General features: G+C 49.1%; 1 protein-coding gene across 5 annotated transcripts in view; it reads left to right on the top strand.

Annotated features, from left to right (window-relative positions):
- Positions 1 to 13,664, top strand: part of POU2F2 (POU class 2 homeobox 2) — a 128,392-nt gene that overhangs the window by 76,692 nt on the left and 38,036 nt on the right. Inside the window, exon 1 of one of the 5 annotated variants that reach the window (XM_077336731.1) lies at positions 5,782 to 5,998. The exons of the other annotated variants lie outside the window; for them this stretch is intronic. Within the exon in view, the coding sequence (XP_077192846.1) occupies positions 5,971 to 5,998 (28 nt within the window). The 5' untranslated portion in view covers positions 5,782 to 5,970. Of the gene's footprint in view, positions 1 to 5,781; positions 5,999 to 13,664 lie in introns of those variants that run through there. 5 annotated transcript variants of the gene reach the window in all.

Genomic DNA, 13,664 nt, shown 5'->3' with positions numbered 1-13,664 from the left:
AACTTAAATAGATGAGGCTGGATGTGTTATCTGTGCTCGCCAGCTCTTTCCCCAGGTTTTTCCCGCTTAAGAGCACTGAACTGGAAGTGCTCTGGACTGAACCCGAGCATATGTGCTGTGTTGTGCTGGGCTGTGTTCCGCAGGCTCCAGCAGTGTGAATTGTGGTGTTTGAGTAAGACTGTGCAAGGTGAATGTGACGGTCATTGCCCTACACAGGAGTCTCCTGGCATGAACCATCTTTACAGGTGAGAGTGAGAATTGGTAGCTCTCTGCTGCCCCTCTGTGGCCAGTACCCAAAACTTCAGGCCCTCTCCCTGCTGTCCGGCAATCATTCCTGACCTGCAGCTGTATTACTCTGTGTCAGTTACATATAAACATAATAATGAGAATATTAATAAAATGCACACACAAAGTGGATTCTAGTGGCATCCTGAAAACAAAAATTATGCAAAAATTACATTTTCCTAGTCCTAAACAATTTATTTATTTGTATCTCATTTTTTACCCCAATCAGGACTGGTTTAGAACGTTGGTTTTTTTTTGCCTTCCTTTTCACACAACAACCCTTTGAGGTAGGCAAGGCCCAAGGTCACCCAGTGAGCTTCCATGGCAAAAGTGGGAATTCAAACCCATGTTGCCCAGGAAGGTATTTCTCTTCTGGTTACTATATCACACTGGTCTCCTGTAATAGCTTCCAGGTTGCTAGCATGGCCTAACACCCTGCTTTGATTGCAAGAATCTAGAACCACAGAGTTGGAAGGGGCCTCCAGAATCATCTCATCCAACCTCCTGCAAGAAATTTACAACTACCTGCCCACCCACAGTGACCCCAATTCTATGGCCAAATGGTATCCCCCCCCCCCAAAAAAAAAGCCAGAATCCCTGGCCAATCTTGCTTGGAGGAAAGTTCTCCTCCCAACCCAAGTGGCAATTAGCATTTCCCTGGGCATGCAAGAAAAGGCCACAAGTTCACAGAATCAGCATTTTGTCAGATGGCTAGCTAAAAACTTCCAAAGGAGGAGAACCCACCACCTCCTGAGGAAGCCTGTTCCACTGAGGAACCACTCTGTCAGGAACTTCTGGATGTTTAGGCGAAAATTCTTTTGAATTAATGTCATCCCATTGGTTCTGGTCCTACCCTCTGGGAGAACAGAAAACAACTCTGCTCTATCCCCTATGTGACAAACGTTCAAGTATTTGAAGATGGTTATCATATCATCTCTTAGTCGTCTTCTCTCCAGGCAAAACAGGCCAAGCTCTCTCAGCATTTCCTCATATGTCTTGGTCTCCAAACCCCTCACCATTTTCATTGCTCTCCTCTGGATGCACTCCAGTTTATCAACATCCTTCTTCAATTGTGGTGCCCAAAACTGAACACAGTACTCCAAGTGAGGCCTTACCACTTAGTCTAGCTAGTATGGCCTAACACCCTGCTTTGATTGCAAAAATCTAGGAGTATAGCTCGACTCAAGACCAGGAGCAAACCGAGAGCCAATGTGATACAGTGTTCAAATGTCAGATTGGGAAGATTTAGGTTTGGATCTTCACACTGTCATGGAAGCTTGCTTGGGGGCCTCAGGCCACTCACACCCTCTCCACGTGGCCTACCTCACAGGGTTGTTGAGAGGATAAAACGGAGACAAACAGAAGGATGTAAGATGCTTTGGGTCCCCATTGAGGATTCAAGCAGAATATAAATGAATAAAGATTTTCAGGGTATGAGATTTCCAGAGTCCTATCCCCCTTCATCGAATGTTAGTGGGAACAGAGACATCCCTGACTCCTTCTAGCCCAACCTGAAGTGGGGGAAGGCGTTACAAAGAATGGAGTCCAGATGCAAAAGCACAATGCAAAATATCTTGCTTTTGGTAAAAAAAGATGCTACTAGTTTGTACACATACTAGTTTTTTCCACAAGGTTAATGGATTTCCACTTCATGTAGCTGACTGTAGGTGCCTTCCGTTAAGGCGGTTTCAGAGGATAGACATCTTGATCTGCAGTAGAAGACCTGGATTCAAGTCTAGAAGCACCAAGCGAACAACAAGGTTTTGGGAGAGTCAGGATGCAGAGGTACAGTGCGAGAGGGCAAAGGCAACTTTGACTCTCGGAAACTTCTACCTTGAAATTTTCTAAGGTGCTCCAGGACTCCAACCTAGCACTGACAGAGTCCCTTTCCTTCAGCTAGTCCTTACACCCTTGGGGGTCCATACCCTTGGGGGTCAGGATGTGCCCTTCTAACCATCATTACTACCACAAATTTGGTTTCTGGGAAGAACATCCCAGGTTTCCAAGACAGTACCCTGTCACGGCAAGCCAGTTCTTCCAGTAGAATGCACAGTCCCTGGTCTTCATAGTCATGGGGTGGGGAAGGATGCCATCTCATTAGTAATCTGTAACTACCCCCAATATGTGGGATGGGAAGATGGCTCTGTTCTCACTGGGATTAAGTAATCTAGCGGTCCCCAACCTTTCCCAGGTCAGGGACCGCCTCCGGAGTGAGGGAAGAGCTGATGGCCGGGGTGCTGCGAAAACGCGCACGCGCAATTGCCGCACATGCGTGTTTTCGCCACCAGGTGGCGTTAATGCGCATGTGCGGCAACTGCATGTGTGCGTTTTCGCCACTAGGGGGCGCTAACGTGCATCACTGCCATGCCAGCGGCTGCGCCTGCCTCTTCCCTTCCTTCTTGCTGCCGGCGGGAGAAGGCAGCCGTGGCTGGCGGTGGCCCGGTACCGTGGTCTTTGCGGCCCGCCACCAGGCTGCGGACCGGGGGTTGATGACCCCTGAAGTAATCCACATTAATCGATCTCAGATTTATGTCTCTATACCAGCTTTTCTCAACTTTTTTACCCTTGAGAAAGCCCTGAAACATTCTTCAGGCTTCAAAAAAATATCCAGAAGTGGCACCATCATGCAGAATATGGTTGGGAAAGATTGCTGTGGACACGCCCACCCGGGGCTCCTCCTCTTCCCACCCTCTCCAGGCCCATCACTGGCCATTTTGGGAAGGGAGGGCAGGCTGACATGACCGTATATGACCATATCACTAGATAAATGTTCAGCACATTTTAAATATATACTTTAAAAGTAATTAATCCACCTATTAACTCCCACCCATTCGGGAAACCCTTCTAGGGCCTTCCAAGAAACCCCAGGGTTTCACGAAATCTGGTTGAGAAAGCTTGCCCTAGATTAGGCTTTCCCAACCAGGGTTTTGTGAAATCCTGGGGTTTCTTGATGGTCCTGGAAGGGTTTCCCGAATGGGTGGGAGTTAATGAATTTTCTCTATATTTTTAAACATTTGTTAAACATTTATCAGGTGATATGACCGTATTGACTCAGCCTTCCATTCTTCCAAGGTCAGTAAAATGAGTACCCAGCTTGCTGGGTAATGACTGGTAATGACTGGGGAAGGCATTGGCAAACCACCCCGTATTGAGTCTGCCATGAAACCGCTGGAGGGCATCACCCCAAGGGTCAGACATGACCCGGTGCTTGCACAGGGGATACCTTTACCTTTATGACCATATATGATCATGTCGACCCCTCAAATGACCAATAAAGTGCCTGGATGTGTAGGAATGGGAGGGGCCCCAGGTGGGCGTGTCCACAGCTCTGCTTCCCAACCATATTCTGCACGATTGCGCCACCTCTGAGCTTCCTCGAAGCCTGAAGAACTTTTCAGGGGTTTATCAACCACAAAAAAGTTGAGAAAGGCTGCTATAGACCTTTGACAGAGTCAGCACCATCTTCTTTGATCATCTCCCCAAGAATGAGGATTATCTTTTGATCTTTTTTCCAGCTCATATATCTGCCGAAGGAAGCTTTGAGTCTCTGAAATTCTAAAGCTTATTCCCTCCCCACCCAATCTTGATCCCTAAGCCTTGAATCTAGCTGTTACATCTTTTTTTTTTAAAGTGTCCTGCACAAAGTGGGATGAAGTTCCCTGTCCAGATCTCAGAACATAAGAAAACCCTACTGGATGCAACTGAAGGGCTAAATCAGGGGTAGTCAAACTGCGGCCCTCCAGATATCCATGGACTACAATTCCCAGGAGCAAATGCTGGCAGGGGCTCCTGGGAATTGTAGTCCATGGACATCTGGAGGGCTGCAGTTTGACTACCCCTGGTCTAAATCCAGGATGCTGCTTCTCACAACGACAGACCCGGTGCCTGTGGGAAGGCTCCAGGAAGGACACGAAATCGGCAGTCAGTGCTGCCCCCCAGTGGCACAGGGCTCTCAAACATGTCTGTTTAATTTTGCCATCTCAGCTAAATGAGAGGCGGTGAATCCCTGGCAGAGTGCCTGCTTAGCATGCAGAAGGTGCTGGGTTCAGTCCCTGGCATCTCTAGTTAAAAGGTGAAATAGTAGGTGATAAGAACATCAGCAGGGCTGTGCTGGATCAAACCATCCATCGAGCCCAGTATTCTGTCTCAGACAGTGACCAACAGGACATAGAGGCTGAGGCCTTCCCCGTATGTTACTTGCTGGCACTGGGTTGACTGCCTATGCACATGGAGGTTCTCTTTAGTTGCCATGGCTAGTAGCCACTAATAGACCTCTCCTCCCCGAATCTGTTTTAAAAGCTGGCTTTGCCTGTGGCCGTCACTCACTGCATCCCCTGGCTACGAATGCCACATTTTATTTGTTTGTTTACTTATTTCTTACATTTTTATACCACCCTCCCTTGAGGCTCAGGGTGGTTCGCAGGGAACATGGAAACCAATAAGTCACATACAGCATGAATTTAATAACCATATCAGTATTAACAACAATAACATCAATAGCATCAAACATTTAATATTTAATTTTTCATCATCATCATCATCATCATCATCATCATCATCATCATCATCATCATCATCATCATCATCATTATTATTATTATTATTATTATTATTATTATTATTATTAACCTTTCAACCGTAACCCTGCAGGTTGGTCAGATCAGGAAGGGGGTTCTGCAGAGCCCACTGGCCTCAGCCCATTGCCTGGTGGAAGAGCTCTGTTTTGCAGGCCGTTTTGCATTTTAGTCTGTTTGAAGAAGTATTTCCTTTTGTCTGACCTGAACCTACTGCCCACCAGCTTTGCCATATACCCTCAAGCACTAGTATTTGGGAAGGGGGAGGGTGCTTTCTCCACCTCGGGCATAATTCTATAAGGCTCGATCACCCTTGGCCTTCTCTTTTCTCAGTGGAAAGGCCCTTGACCCACCAGGCCTTTCCTTGCAGGGAAAGTGCTCCAGCCCCCGAATCCTCTTGGTTGCCCTCTCCTTTGCTTCCCCCAGTTCTGCAAGGCGGCTTGCTATTGCCTGCCTCTGTACAGCAGGGGTAGTCAAACTGCGGCCCTCCAGATGTCCATGGACTACAATTCCCAGGAGCCCCCTGAAGCATTCGCTGGCAGGGGGCTCCTGGGAATTGTAGTCCATGGACATCTGGAGGGCCGCAGTTTGACTACCCCTCCGGTATAGCAACCTTGGACTTCCCAAGGTCTCTCCCATCCAAGGCCAACCCTGCTTAGCTTCGGAGTTCTTCCCGGCAAGGGCGATGGGATTTGTATTTGGTCTCCAATGCAAGGAACACACGGATGCTGAGAAAAATGCCTCTGCACCGACCTCTTGCCTGTGGCGGATGTCGCTGTGGCCTTTGGCACAGCCACAAGGGAAAGAGGGCACCTCTGCTCTAGCTGGGCTGCTGCACTCTGCAGACACCCATGCGCTTGTCATCTGTGCCAGCTCCAGCAACGTTCTTGACTGCGCCTCCGCTCCTGCCACGGTTTCCTCCCAGCTGCTTCCTGCCAGATTCACTGTGCTTGCTTCTCGAGTGCTGGGGGAACTCCCCCGGGCTGCCCCTGGTTCGGAGGCCCTTCCTCGTCCCGCTGCCCGCGCTCCCCCCCTCGCGGGACAGGTTCCTCTGTCAGCAGCAGATGCAAGCCTCCGATGCCCTCTTTCCTCTGCCAGGAGCGGCACAGCCATGGTGAATTCGGGCTTGTGGGCGCCAGGTAAGTAGCGATGGGGGAGCCGAGCCGCCAAGCGGAGACCCGCCGTTCTCGTCTCTGGCCTTTCACTTCTCTCCTTCTCTTCTCTCCTCCCTCTGTCCTCTTCGTGACTTCTGGGACAGCTAGATATCTCGCCCCAAATTTTACTTTTCTGGTATGGTAGAGGCTGCCTTGAGCATGACGCACCTGCCCAGCCCGCTGTGGCCACTGTTTTGAAGATTGTCATGCGGTCTGAACTTATAGGACTCCTGTGGCTGCAGAGAGCAGGAGGGACTCCACGGAATGCAGGTGTGTCCCCCAGCAGATGTGCCTCCATCAGCTTCCAAGAGGCTTACCAGTCACCTTCCACTAGCAGTCCTGCGGTGCCATGAAGGTCTAAGAGGAAGGGGAAGGTCAGGAGGATTGCGGCAGGTCATGGGGCCAGGGGAATGTGGTGGAGGGGTGAGCAGCAGAAGAAATCAGCTGGTATCTGGGACTGGAGAAATATGGAGGAGGGGAGTATCTCAGTAGAATCCCTGTACCAGACAAGTGCCCAACAGGCCTGCATTCAATGGGAAAGCTTCGGCCAGCGTTGAGAATGGGGTGGAGCTATACCTGTTGGATTGCTGCATGTCATGCAGTTGCTGTAGTCATGAAGGAGGTGGCATCCCAGGCAAGAGAGTTGGCTTTTTTGTGCAGTCTCTGTTCCTGCGCCGTTAATATTGGCTCGATAGTTAACAGGCGACTGTGGAGGGCGTCCTCATCTGATTGTGGCAGAGTGCCACTGTCAAAGGCACAGGAGCAGGCCAGGCTGTGATCAGTTGGCAACCCTAGTGCTCTCTCTCTCCCTCTCCCTCTCTCTCTCTCTCTCTCTCTCTCTCTCTCTCTCTCTCTCTCTCACACACACACACACACACACACACACACACACACACACACACACATACACACACACACACCTTGGTCACGGGCTGCCATGAAGGCGAGGGAATTTTGGCCGGTGCTGCTTCTCATGGGAGGGTGAACTGCCCCTTCTGAAGCCCCCACCCCAGTCTTTACAGGTGTTCTGGGCCAAGGAGACCACCAGGACCTCCTTGCAGGATTGACCCTCACCCTGTTTCCTATGGAGAGCACCCCAGAGGGCCCGGGCAAAGGATCCGGCCGGCTGCCGGGAGGTGGGAGGGGCCCTGCTGGGAGTTGCCAGCCGAGGGAGGTTTCTGGGTGTCTGTTTTTAGCCAGTGTTTCAGTAAATTGGAGTCTGTTTTTAAACCAGCTAAAAATGTGAAAGGGAAGCAGAAGTGAAAGAGACCAAGGGGTGACCAGCAGTTTGGAGGCTGGGTGGGGGTGGGTGGATGGGAGGGATGGCTGGGAGAGATTCTGCTGTCATTGCCAGAGGGAGACCTGAATAGGGCTACTGAACCTTTTTGAATTGTGTGGGAAGGGGGAAAACCGGCATGCCCTGTGGCTTGGCCAGCCACCGTAGTTCCATGATGGGTAAAGCCAAAACTTGGGGAAATCCTGCCCTACTCTGCAAAATTCAAGACCTCCTCTAGGCCTAGAGTTGTCATCTTTTTCCGCTAGACCGGTCAGGAAAAGCTGCTTTACTCACAGGCGTCCAGCAGGTGGAAATTCTCTCTTAGCAGGGACTGAGACAGAATACTTCACCTGTTGAATTTCTGCTTGTTAGGCTACTGCTATGGGCTTGGAGCTGAGGACAAAACTTCCTATAAGCCTCTCTGAATCGGCACTTAGTGGAGGCCCTTGGGAGAAAGCAGGTTTCATTGTAAAGAACAAAGACGCCTGGAAAAGACGCCTTGTGCTTATGGATGCCAACCTCCAGGTGGGGCCTTGAGATCTCCTGGAATCACACGTGATCCCCAGACTACAGAAATCAGTTCTGTTGAAAATGCCTGTGGGAGTGGGCGGAGCCTTCAGAAATCCTTGGCCTCCCATTCCGAAATCTCCAGGAATGTCCCAACCTGTTGGCAACCCTATGCTTCACTTTCTGCCCCGTTCCTTCCAGGTCCATTTCTAATAACTAGTGAGTCTGTTTGCCCTGTTGCAGATGAAAGAGGAAAGTGAACAGAATGCCTTGGGGGGAATAGGATCCACTATGCCAAGAGTGGCCAGCCTGTGGGTCTCCAGACATCCATGGACTACAATTCCCACGAGCCCCTGTAGTTCATGGACGTCTGGAGACCCACAGCTTGGCCACTCCTGGGCTATGCAGTAGCCAACTTCTTCCTGCTGTAGCAGTTATGGTCCATGTCACAGCCAGATCTCTGGGAAGCACTTTTGGCGAAGACACATCTCTCATGCAAATAATGCTTGTCATGTGGAGTATATTTTGGGAGCCGCGACACATCCTTGGTTCATGCCGGCTGCACTTCTGTTTCACCCTGGAGTGTGTGTGTGTGTTTTAGCGTTGTGCAGTGGTTACAGTGTCTGACCAGGATCCGGGAGGCCCATGTTTCTGCCATGGAAGCTCACAGGGTGGCCTTTGGACCCACCACTGTTTCCCATCCTGAACTATCTCGCAGGGTTGTTGTGGCGCAGGTAAAACGAAGACAGGAAGAACAGCGTTGTACACTGCTCTGGGTTGCCCATTGGGAAAAATAAAGGCCTGCAGTGTGCTAGGCCCTGTGAGTTAGCCCCGCAAGCAGAAATCCAGCAGGGGAAGCCATTCCCAGTTTTCTCATGCTGTTAGTTCTAGTTCTGTTTTTTTTTTTGCCTGCAGTTGTGTAGAGTGCTGACATCATTCCTACCAGACTTTGGATGGGAGACTTCAAAATATTTGCTTCTTTTTTTATAGGGCTCTTGTGGGTTTAGCATATCTTAGATTCTTGTTTCCTTAGGGTGTTAAGAGCTGCTTCGCAGACAGAAATTCAGCAGGCAGGGGGTTTCCCATCAGGGCTTCTCCCTGCCAGGAACAATGAAATCTTTGCCTGTTGAGCTTCCGCCTGCCAGCCATCTAGTAAAGCCACAGAAGTCTGTGGGCGTCTGCAGGAGTGGTAGCTTGGTGTATCAAGGAGAGCCAGTTTGGTGTCGTGGTTAGGAGTGTGGACTTCTAATCTGGCGAGCTGGGTTTGATTCCCCACATGCAGCCGGCTGGGTGACCTTGGGCTTGCCATGGCACTGATAAAACTGCTCTGACCGAGAAGTGATATCAGGGCTCTCTCAGCATCACCTACCTCACAGGGTGTCTGTGGTGGGGAGAGGAAAGGGAAAGTAAATGTAAGCCACTTTGAGACTCCTTCAGCTAGAGAAAAGCAGCATATAAGAACCAACTCTTTTTCTTCAGTAATATCAGGGCTTTCTCAGCCTCACCTCCCTCACAGGGTGTCTGTTGTGGAGTGAAGAAAGGGAAAGTAAATGTAAGCTGCTTTGAGACTCCTTCAGGTATAGAAAAGCGGCATAAAAGAACCAACTCTTCTTCTTCTTCTTCTTCTTCTTCTTCTTCTTCTTCTTCTTCTTCTTCTTCTTCTTCTTCTTCTTCTTCTTCTTCTATCTCGTTCTAAATAAAGTTTGACCAGCAAAATTGAGTCCCCTTTTCTGACTGTCCATGCTTTGAAAATAAATGAAAAGAGACCATCAATCAGAATGGCCATTTGATTTGGGGACAGGGATATGTGTCAGGGTGTTCTGTCCGAAAACACCCTTTCTACTCTGTCTCAGAACCAACTCTGGCAGTCTGTCTGTCCGCCTATTTCTCTCGTACACAGAGAATCTTTGCAAGCTTCTGAATTATTTTACTCTGCAATTCTTTTCCCCTGCATTGTTTTAAAAAACCGAGCCGTCAGTTTAAGGGTACTCCTGAAAAACATAATCGCATCAGCCTTTCAAAATGAGCCCAGCTGGCGAGGGAAAGAGCTCATGGTTGCGCTTTTCTGTGTGCATGCGTCCTTGAAACAACCCAATTACTCCTCTGCGCAGCGATTCACTTGCCTGTACAGGTGTGTAGGGTTGCCAATCTTTAGGTAGGGGCTGGAGATTTCCCAGTTTCCCAGTTGATCTCCAGACAACAGAGGTAAGAACATGAGAGAAGCCATGTTGGATCAGCCCAAAGGCCCCTCAAGTTCAACACCGTGTCACCCAGGCGCCAAAACCCAGGGGCCATCTGGAGGTCCCTAAGTGGGGACAGAACACTCGACGTCACAACACAGGTGCCATCAGCAGAACCAGAACTCCAGATGCCCTCCTGCTGTTGCTCCCCCAAGCCCCCCAAATACAGAACATCACTCCCCAGGCAGAGACTGGCTTGTGGCTAATAGCTCTGCTCTGTATGTTTCTCTGCCATTGTACCTTGGTAATGTCAGCCTATAGCTTCCATTATAAATATCTGTCCACCAGTGAGGGGGAGCTCACCACCTCCCTAGGCAGTCGATTCCACTGCTGAGCTACTCTGACTGTGAATCTCCCCTCCCCCATGATATTTAGCCAGTACTGTTCTATATGTAGTTTAAACACATTACTGCGGGTCCTGTCCTCTGCTGCCAACAGGAATTGTTCCCTGCCCTCCTTCGTGACAGCCTTTCAGATATCTAAAGACACCAATCATGTCCCTCCTCAACCTCCTCTTCTCCAGGCTGAACGTTCCCAAGTCCCTCAGCCTTTCCTCACAGGGCTTAGTCCGTAGGTCCTGGATTATCCTAGTCGCTCTCCTCTGCACCCTCTCAATTTTGTCCACATCCTTTTTGAAGTGAGGTCTCCAGAACTGCCCACTGGACTCCAGGTGCGGTCTGACCAATGTGGTGTACAGAGGTGGTATGGCATCTTGTGATTTTGATGTGATGCCTCTGTTGATAAAGCCCAAGACTCCATTTGCCTTCTTTACCACTGCATCACACCGTCTGCTCATATTGATCTCTGTCTTAGTGGGTATTCGCTGCTCCGCCCAGTTTGGTGTTATCTGCAAATTTAATGCATACTCCCTCCACCCCCTCATCCAGATCATTGATAAAAATGTCGAAAAGAAGTGGACCCAGTATGGAGCCCTGTGGCACCCCACTGCTCACCTCCCTCCAAGCCAGTGAATCACCATTGACAACTACTCTCCCTATCCACGTAACCATCCAAAAATCCAGTCCTCAGTCCTCTAGTTTACACATCAAAACATCACAGGGAACATTGTTAGAAGCCTTCCTGAAATCCAGGTAAATAACATCCACTGAGTTTTCACAATCTCATGAGGTCATCACTCAGTCAAAGAAGGAAACCAGGTTGGTCTGGCAAGAATTGTTGGAGACACATCTATGCTGACTTCTCCAGATCAGATGTTCTTCAGATGTTTGCAAATCACCCTCTTTAAAATCTGCTCCATTATCTTCCCTGTGACAGAGGGTCAGACTCACTGGCCTGTAATTTCCTGGGACATCTCTCCTCCCTTTTTTGAAGTTGGGGATAATATTCACTCTCCTCCAATTTTCTGGCACATCTCCAGTCCTCCAAGAGGTCCTCAAGATAATGGATAAAGGCTTCGCAAGCTCTCCAGAAAGTTCTTTGAGCACTCTTGGATCCACACCATCCAGCCCAGACAATTTGAACTCCACCAATGCAACCAGGTGCCTCTTGACAACCTCTCCATCCATGTCAACCCACCACCCAGACACTACACCTTGTCTACACCCATCCCTAGATGTATCCATATTCTTTTGGGAAAACACATGAGCAAAATAGTTACTGAGTCTTTCTGCTTTCTCTCTATCCCCTGTCGGAGTCTCTCCATCTTCCCCAAACTACAGGCCTATTGCCACATTCACCTTACATTTGCCCCTCACATGTCTGAAGAAGCTTTTTCTTGTTATAGTGGGCTTCCCTAGCCAGTCTCAGCTCACTCCCAGTTTTGGCCTCTCTGATGGCTGACCTACAGTGCCTTGTATTCTGCAAACACTCTTCTTTAGAGGTCTGTCCTTCCTTGCATTTCTCAAGGACTTCCTTTTTCTTCCTTAGCTCCTCCTGAAGTTCTCTCTTCATCCAAATAGGCTTCTTGTATCCCCTATCATGTTTCTGCCTTGCTGAAATAGTCATGGCTTGAGCATGGAATAGCTCTTGTTTAAAGAGAGCCCGGCTGTCACTTGAAGAAGAAGAAGAAGTAGAAGAAGAACTGGTTCTTACATGCTGCTTTTCTCTACCCGAAGGAGTCTCAAAGCATTTGCCTTTCCTTTCCTCTCCCTTGCTCCTTTCTATTCCAGCATTCTGGTCCATGGGATGATACTCATCATGTCTCTGAGAGGAAAGTGAACTCTGAAATAACAAGAACTGAGTTCGAGCCAAGTATCAACTAGAGACCAACAAGATTTTGTGGGCCTAAGATTTGTGGAGCCAAAGCAGGGAGCCGTGACTCTCAAAAACTTACCCTCCCCCACTGTAGCTGAACTTGATTGAATGACCATGCTGCTGAAATGGAATTAACACCAATCCTAATTGCCCCAATTGGTGAATGCCTATGGGGGGGGGGGTGTACTTCCCTAATCACCTCTTTCCCCAAAGACCTGGGTGTAAACTGCACGGCGCTTTTATTCCAATCCCAGGTCAATTCAGTCCAAGCCATCTACACAGAATGTAATTTCCGTTTTGATTTTGGGCAATTTAAATTTTACTTCTGCAGCAAGAAGGATTGATCTGGAGTGACCCTACCTTTATTGTGCAATATCTTAGAGTGCTTTTAAACCTTAATATTTTAAGATTCGGATTGAGAAAGCAGGCTGTTTTGAACCTCCATGGTAGAGATGCCCTGATTGGCCAAAGGTGGCCATATGACAAGCTTGCCTTAAAGGAGAAGCCCCTAATTACTTCAACTTCTGTCGGTCTTGGGTTTTTTATCCCTTCTTTGCCTTCTTCGATCGTCTCCCACCCCCCTCCAAGAAAAGAAAGAGGCTCCCTGCTTGGCTTCTCTCCCCCACCTTCAAGAAAAGAAAGAGGCTTGGCTCCCCCCCTTCCCCCCCTTCTGAACTACCCTAACCATGTGTAGAACACTTTCCTGTTTCAATGGGGAGGGGGTGAAGAGGAAGACCCGAGCTCAAATCGATCTGAATTCAACAGGATTGACAATGGAATAAACAAAGTAAGTGCAGACTCTGCCCTGGGTGTATCTTGAAGCCGGCATCATTCGACAAGGGACTCAGCATCAGGTGCCCAGGAATTGTCCTTGCTTTTTCTAAAAACATTACAGATAAAATTTTACAGCCTGATGCATGGTTCTAATGAACTCGAGCATATGCCCACCGTCCCATGGCATTGAGTTGGCCTCTTGTGAGAAGCAATCCGGGAGATGGGGTTCCTTTCTGCACGAACCACCGGTTGGCTTTTGGAAACCAAAGGAGACAGTTGTTTCAGAGGGTTAATGAACAGACGTGTTTATTAACTAAGGTAAAGGTAAAGGTATCCCCTGTGCAAGCACCGAGTCATGTCTGACCCTTGGGGTGACACCCTCCAGCGTTTTCATGGCAGACTCAATACGGGGTGGTTTGCCAGTGCCTTCCCCAGTCATTACCGTTTACCCCCCAGCAAGCTGGGGACTCATTTTACCAACCTCGGAAGGATGGAAGGCTGAGTCAACCTTGAGCCGGCTGGTGGGATCGAACTCCCAGCCTCATGGGCAGAGCTTCAGACTGCATTTCTGCTGCCTTACCACTCTGCGCCACAAGAGGCTCATGTGCATAAAAATACATAAAACCAAAATCTGAAATCG

Source organism: Paroedura picta, chromosome 5 (assembly GCF_049243985.1).
Source record: "Paroedura picta isolate Pp20150507F chromosome 5, Ppicta_v3.0, whole genome shotgun sequence".
NCBI lineage: Eukaryota > Metazoa > Chordata > Lepidosauria > Squamata > Gekkonidae > Paroedura > Paroedura picta.
The sequence above is the reverse complement of the archived record's forward strand: the minus strand, read 5'-3'. Positions and strand labels throughout refer to the sequence as shown.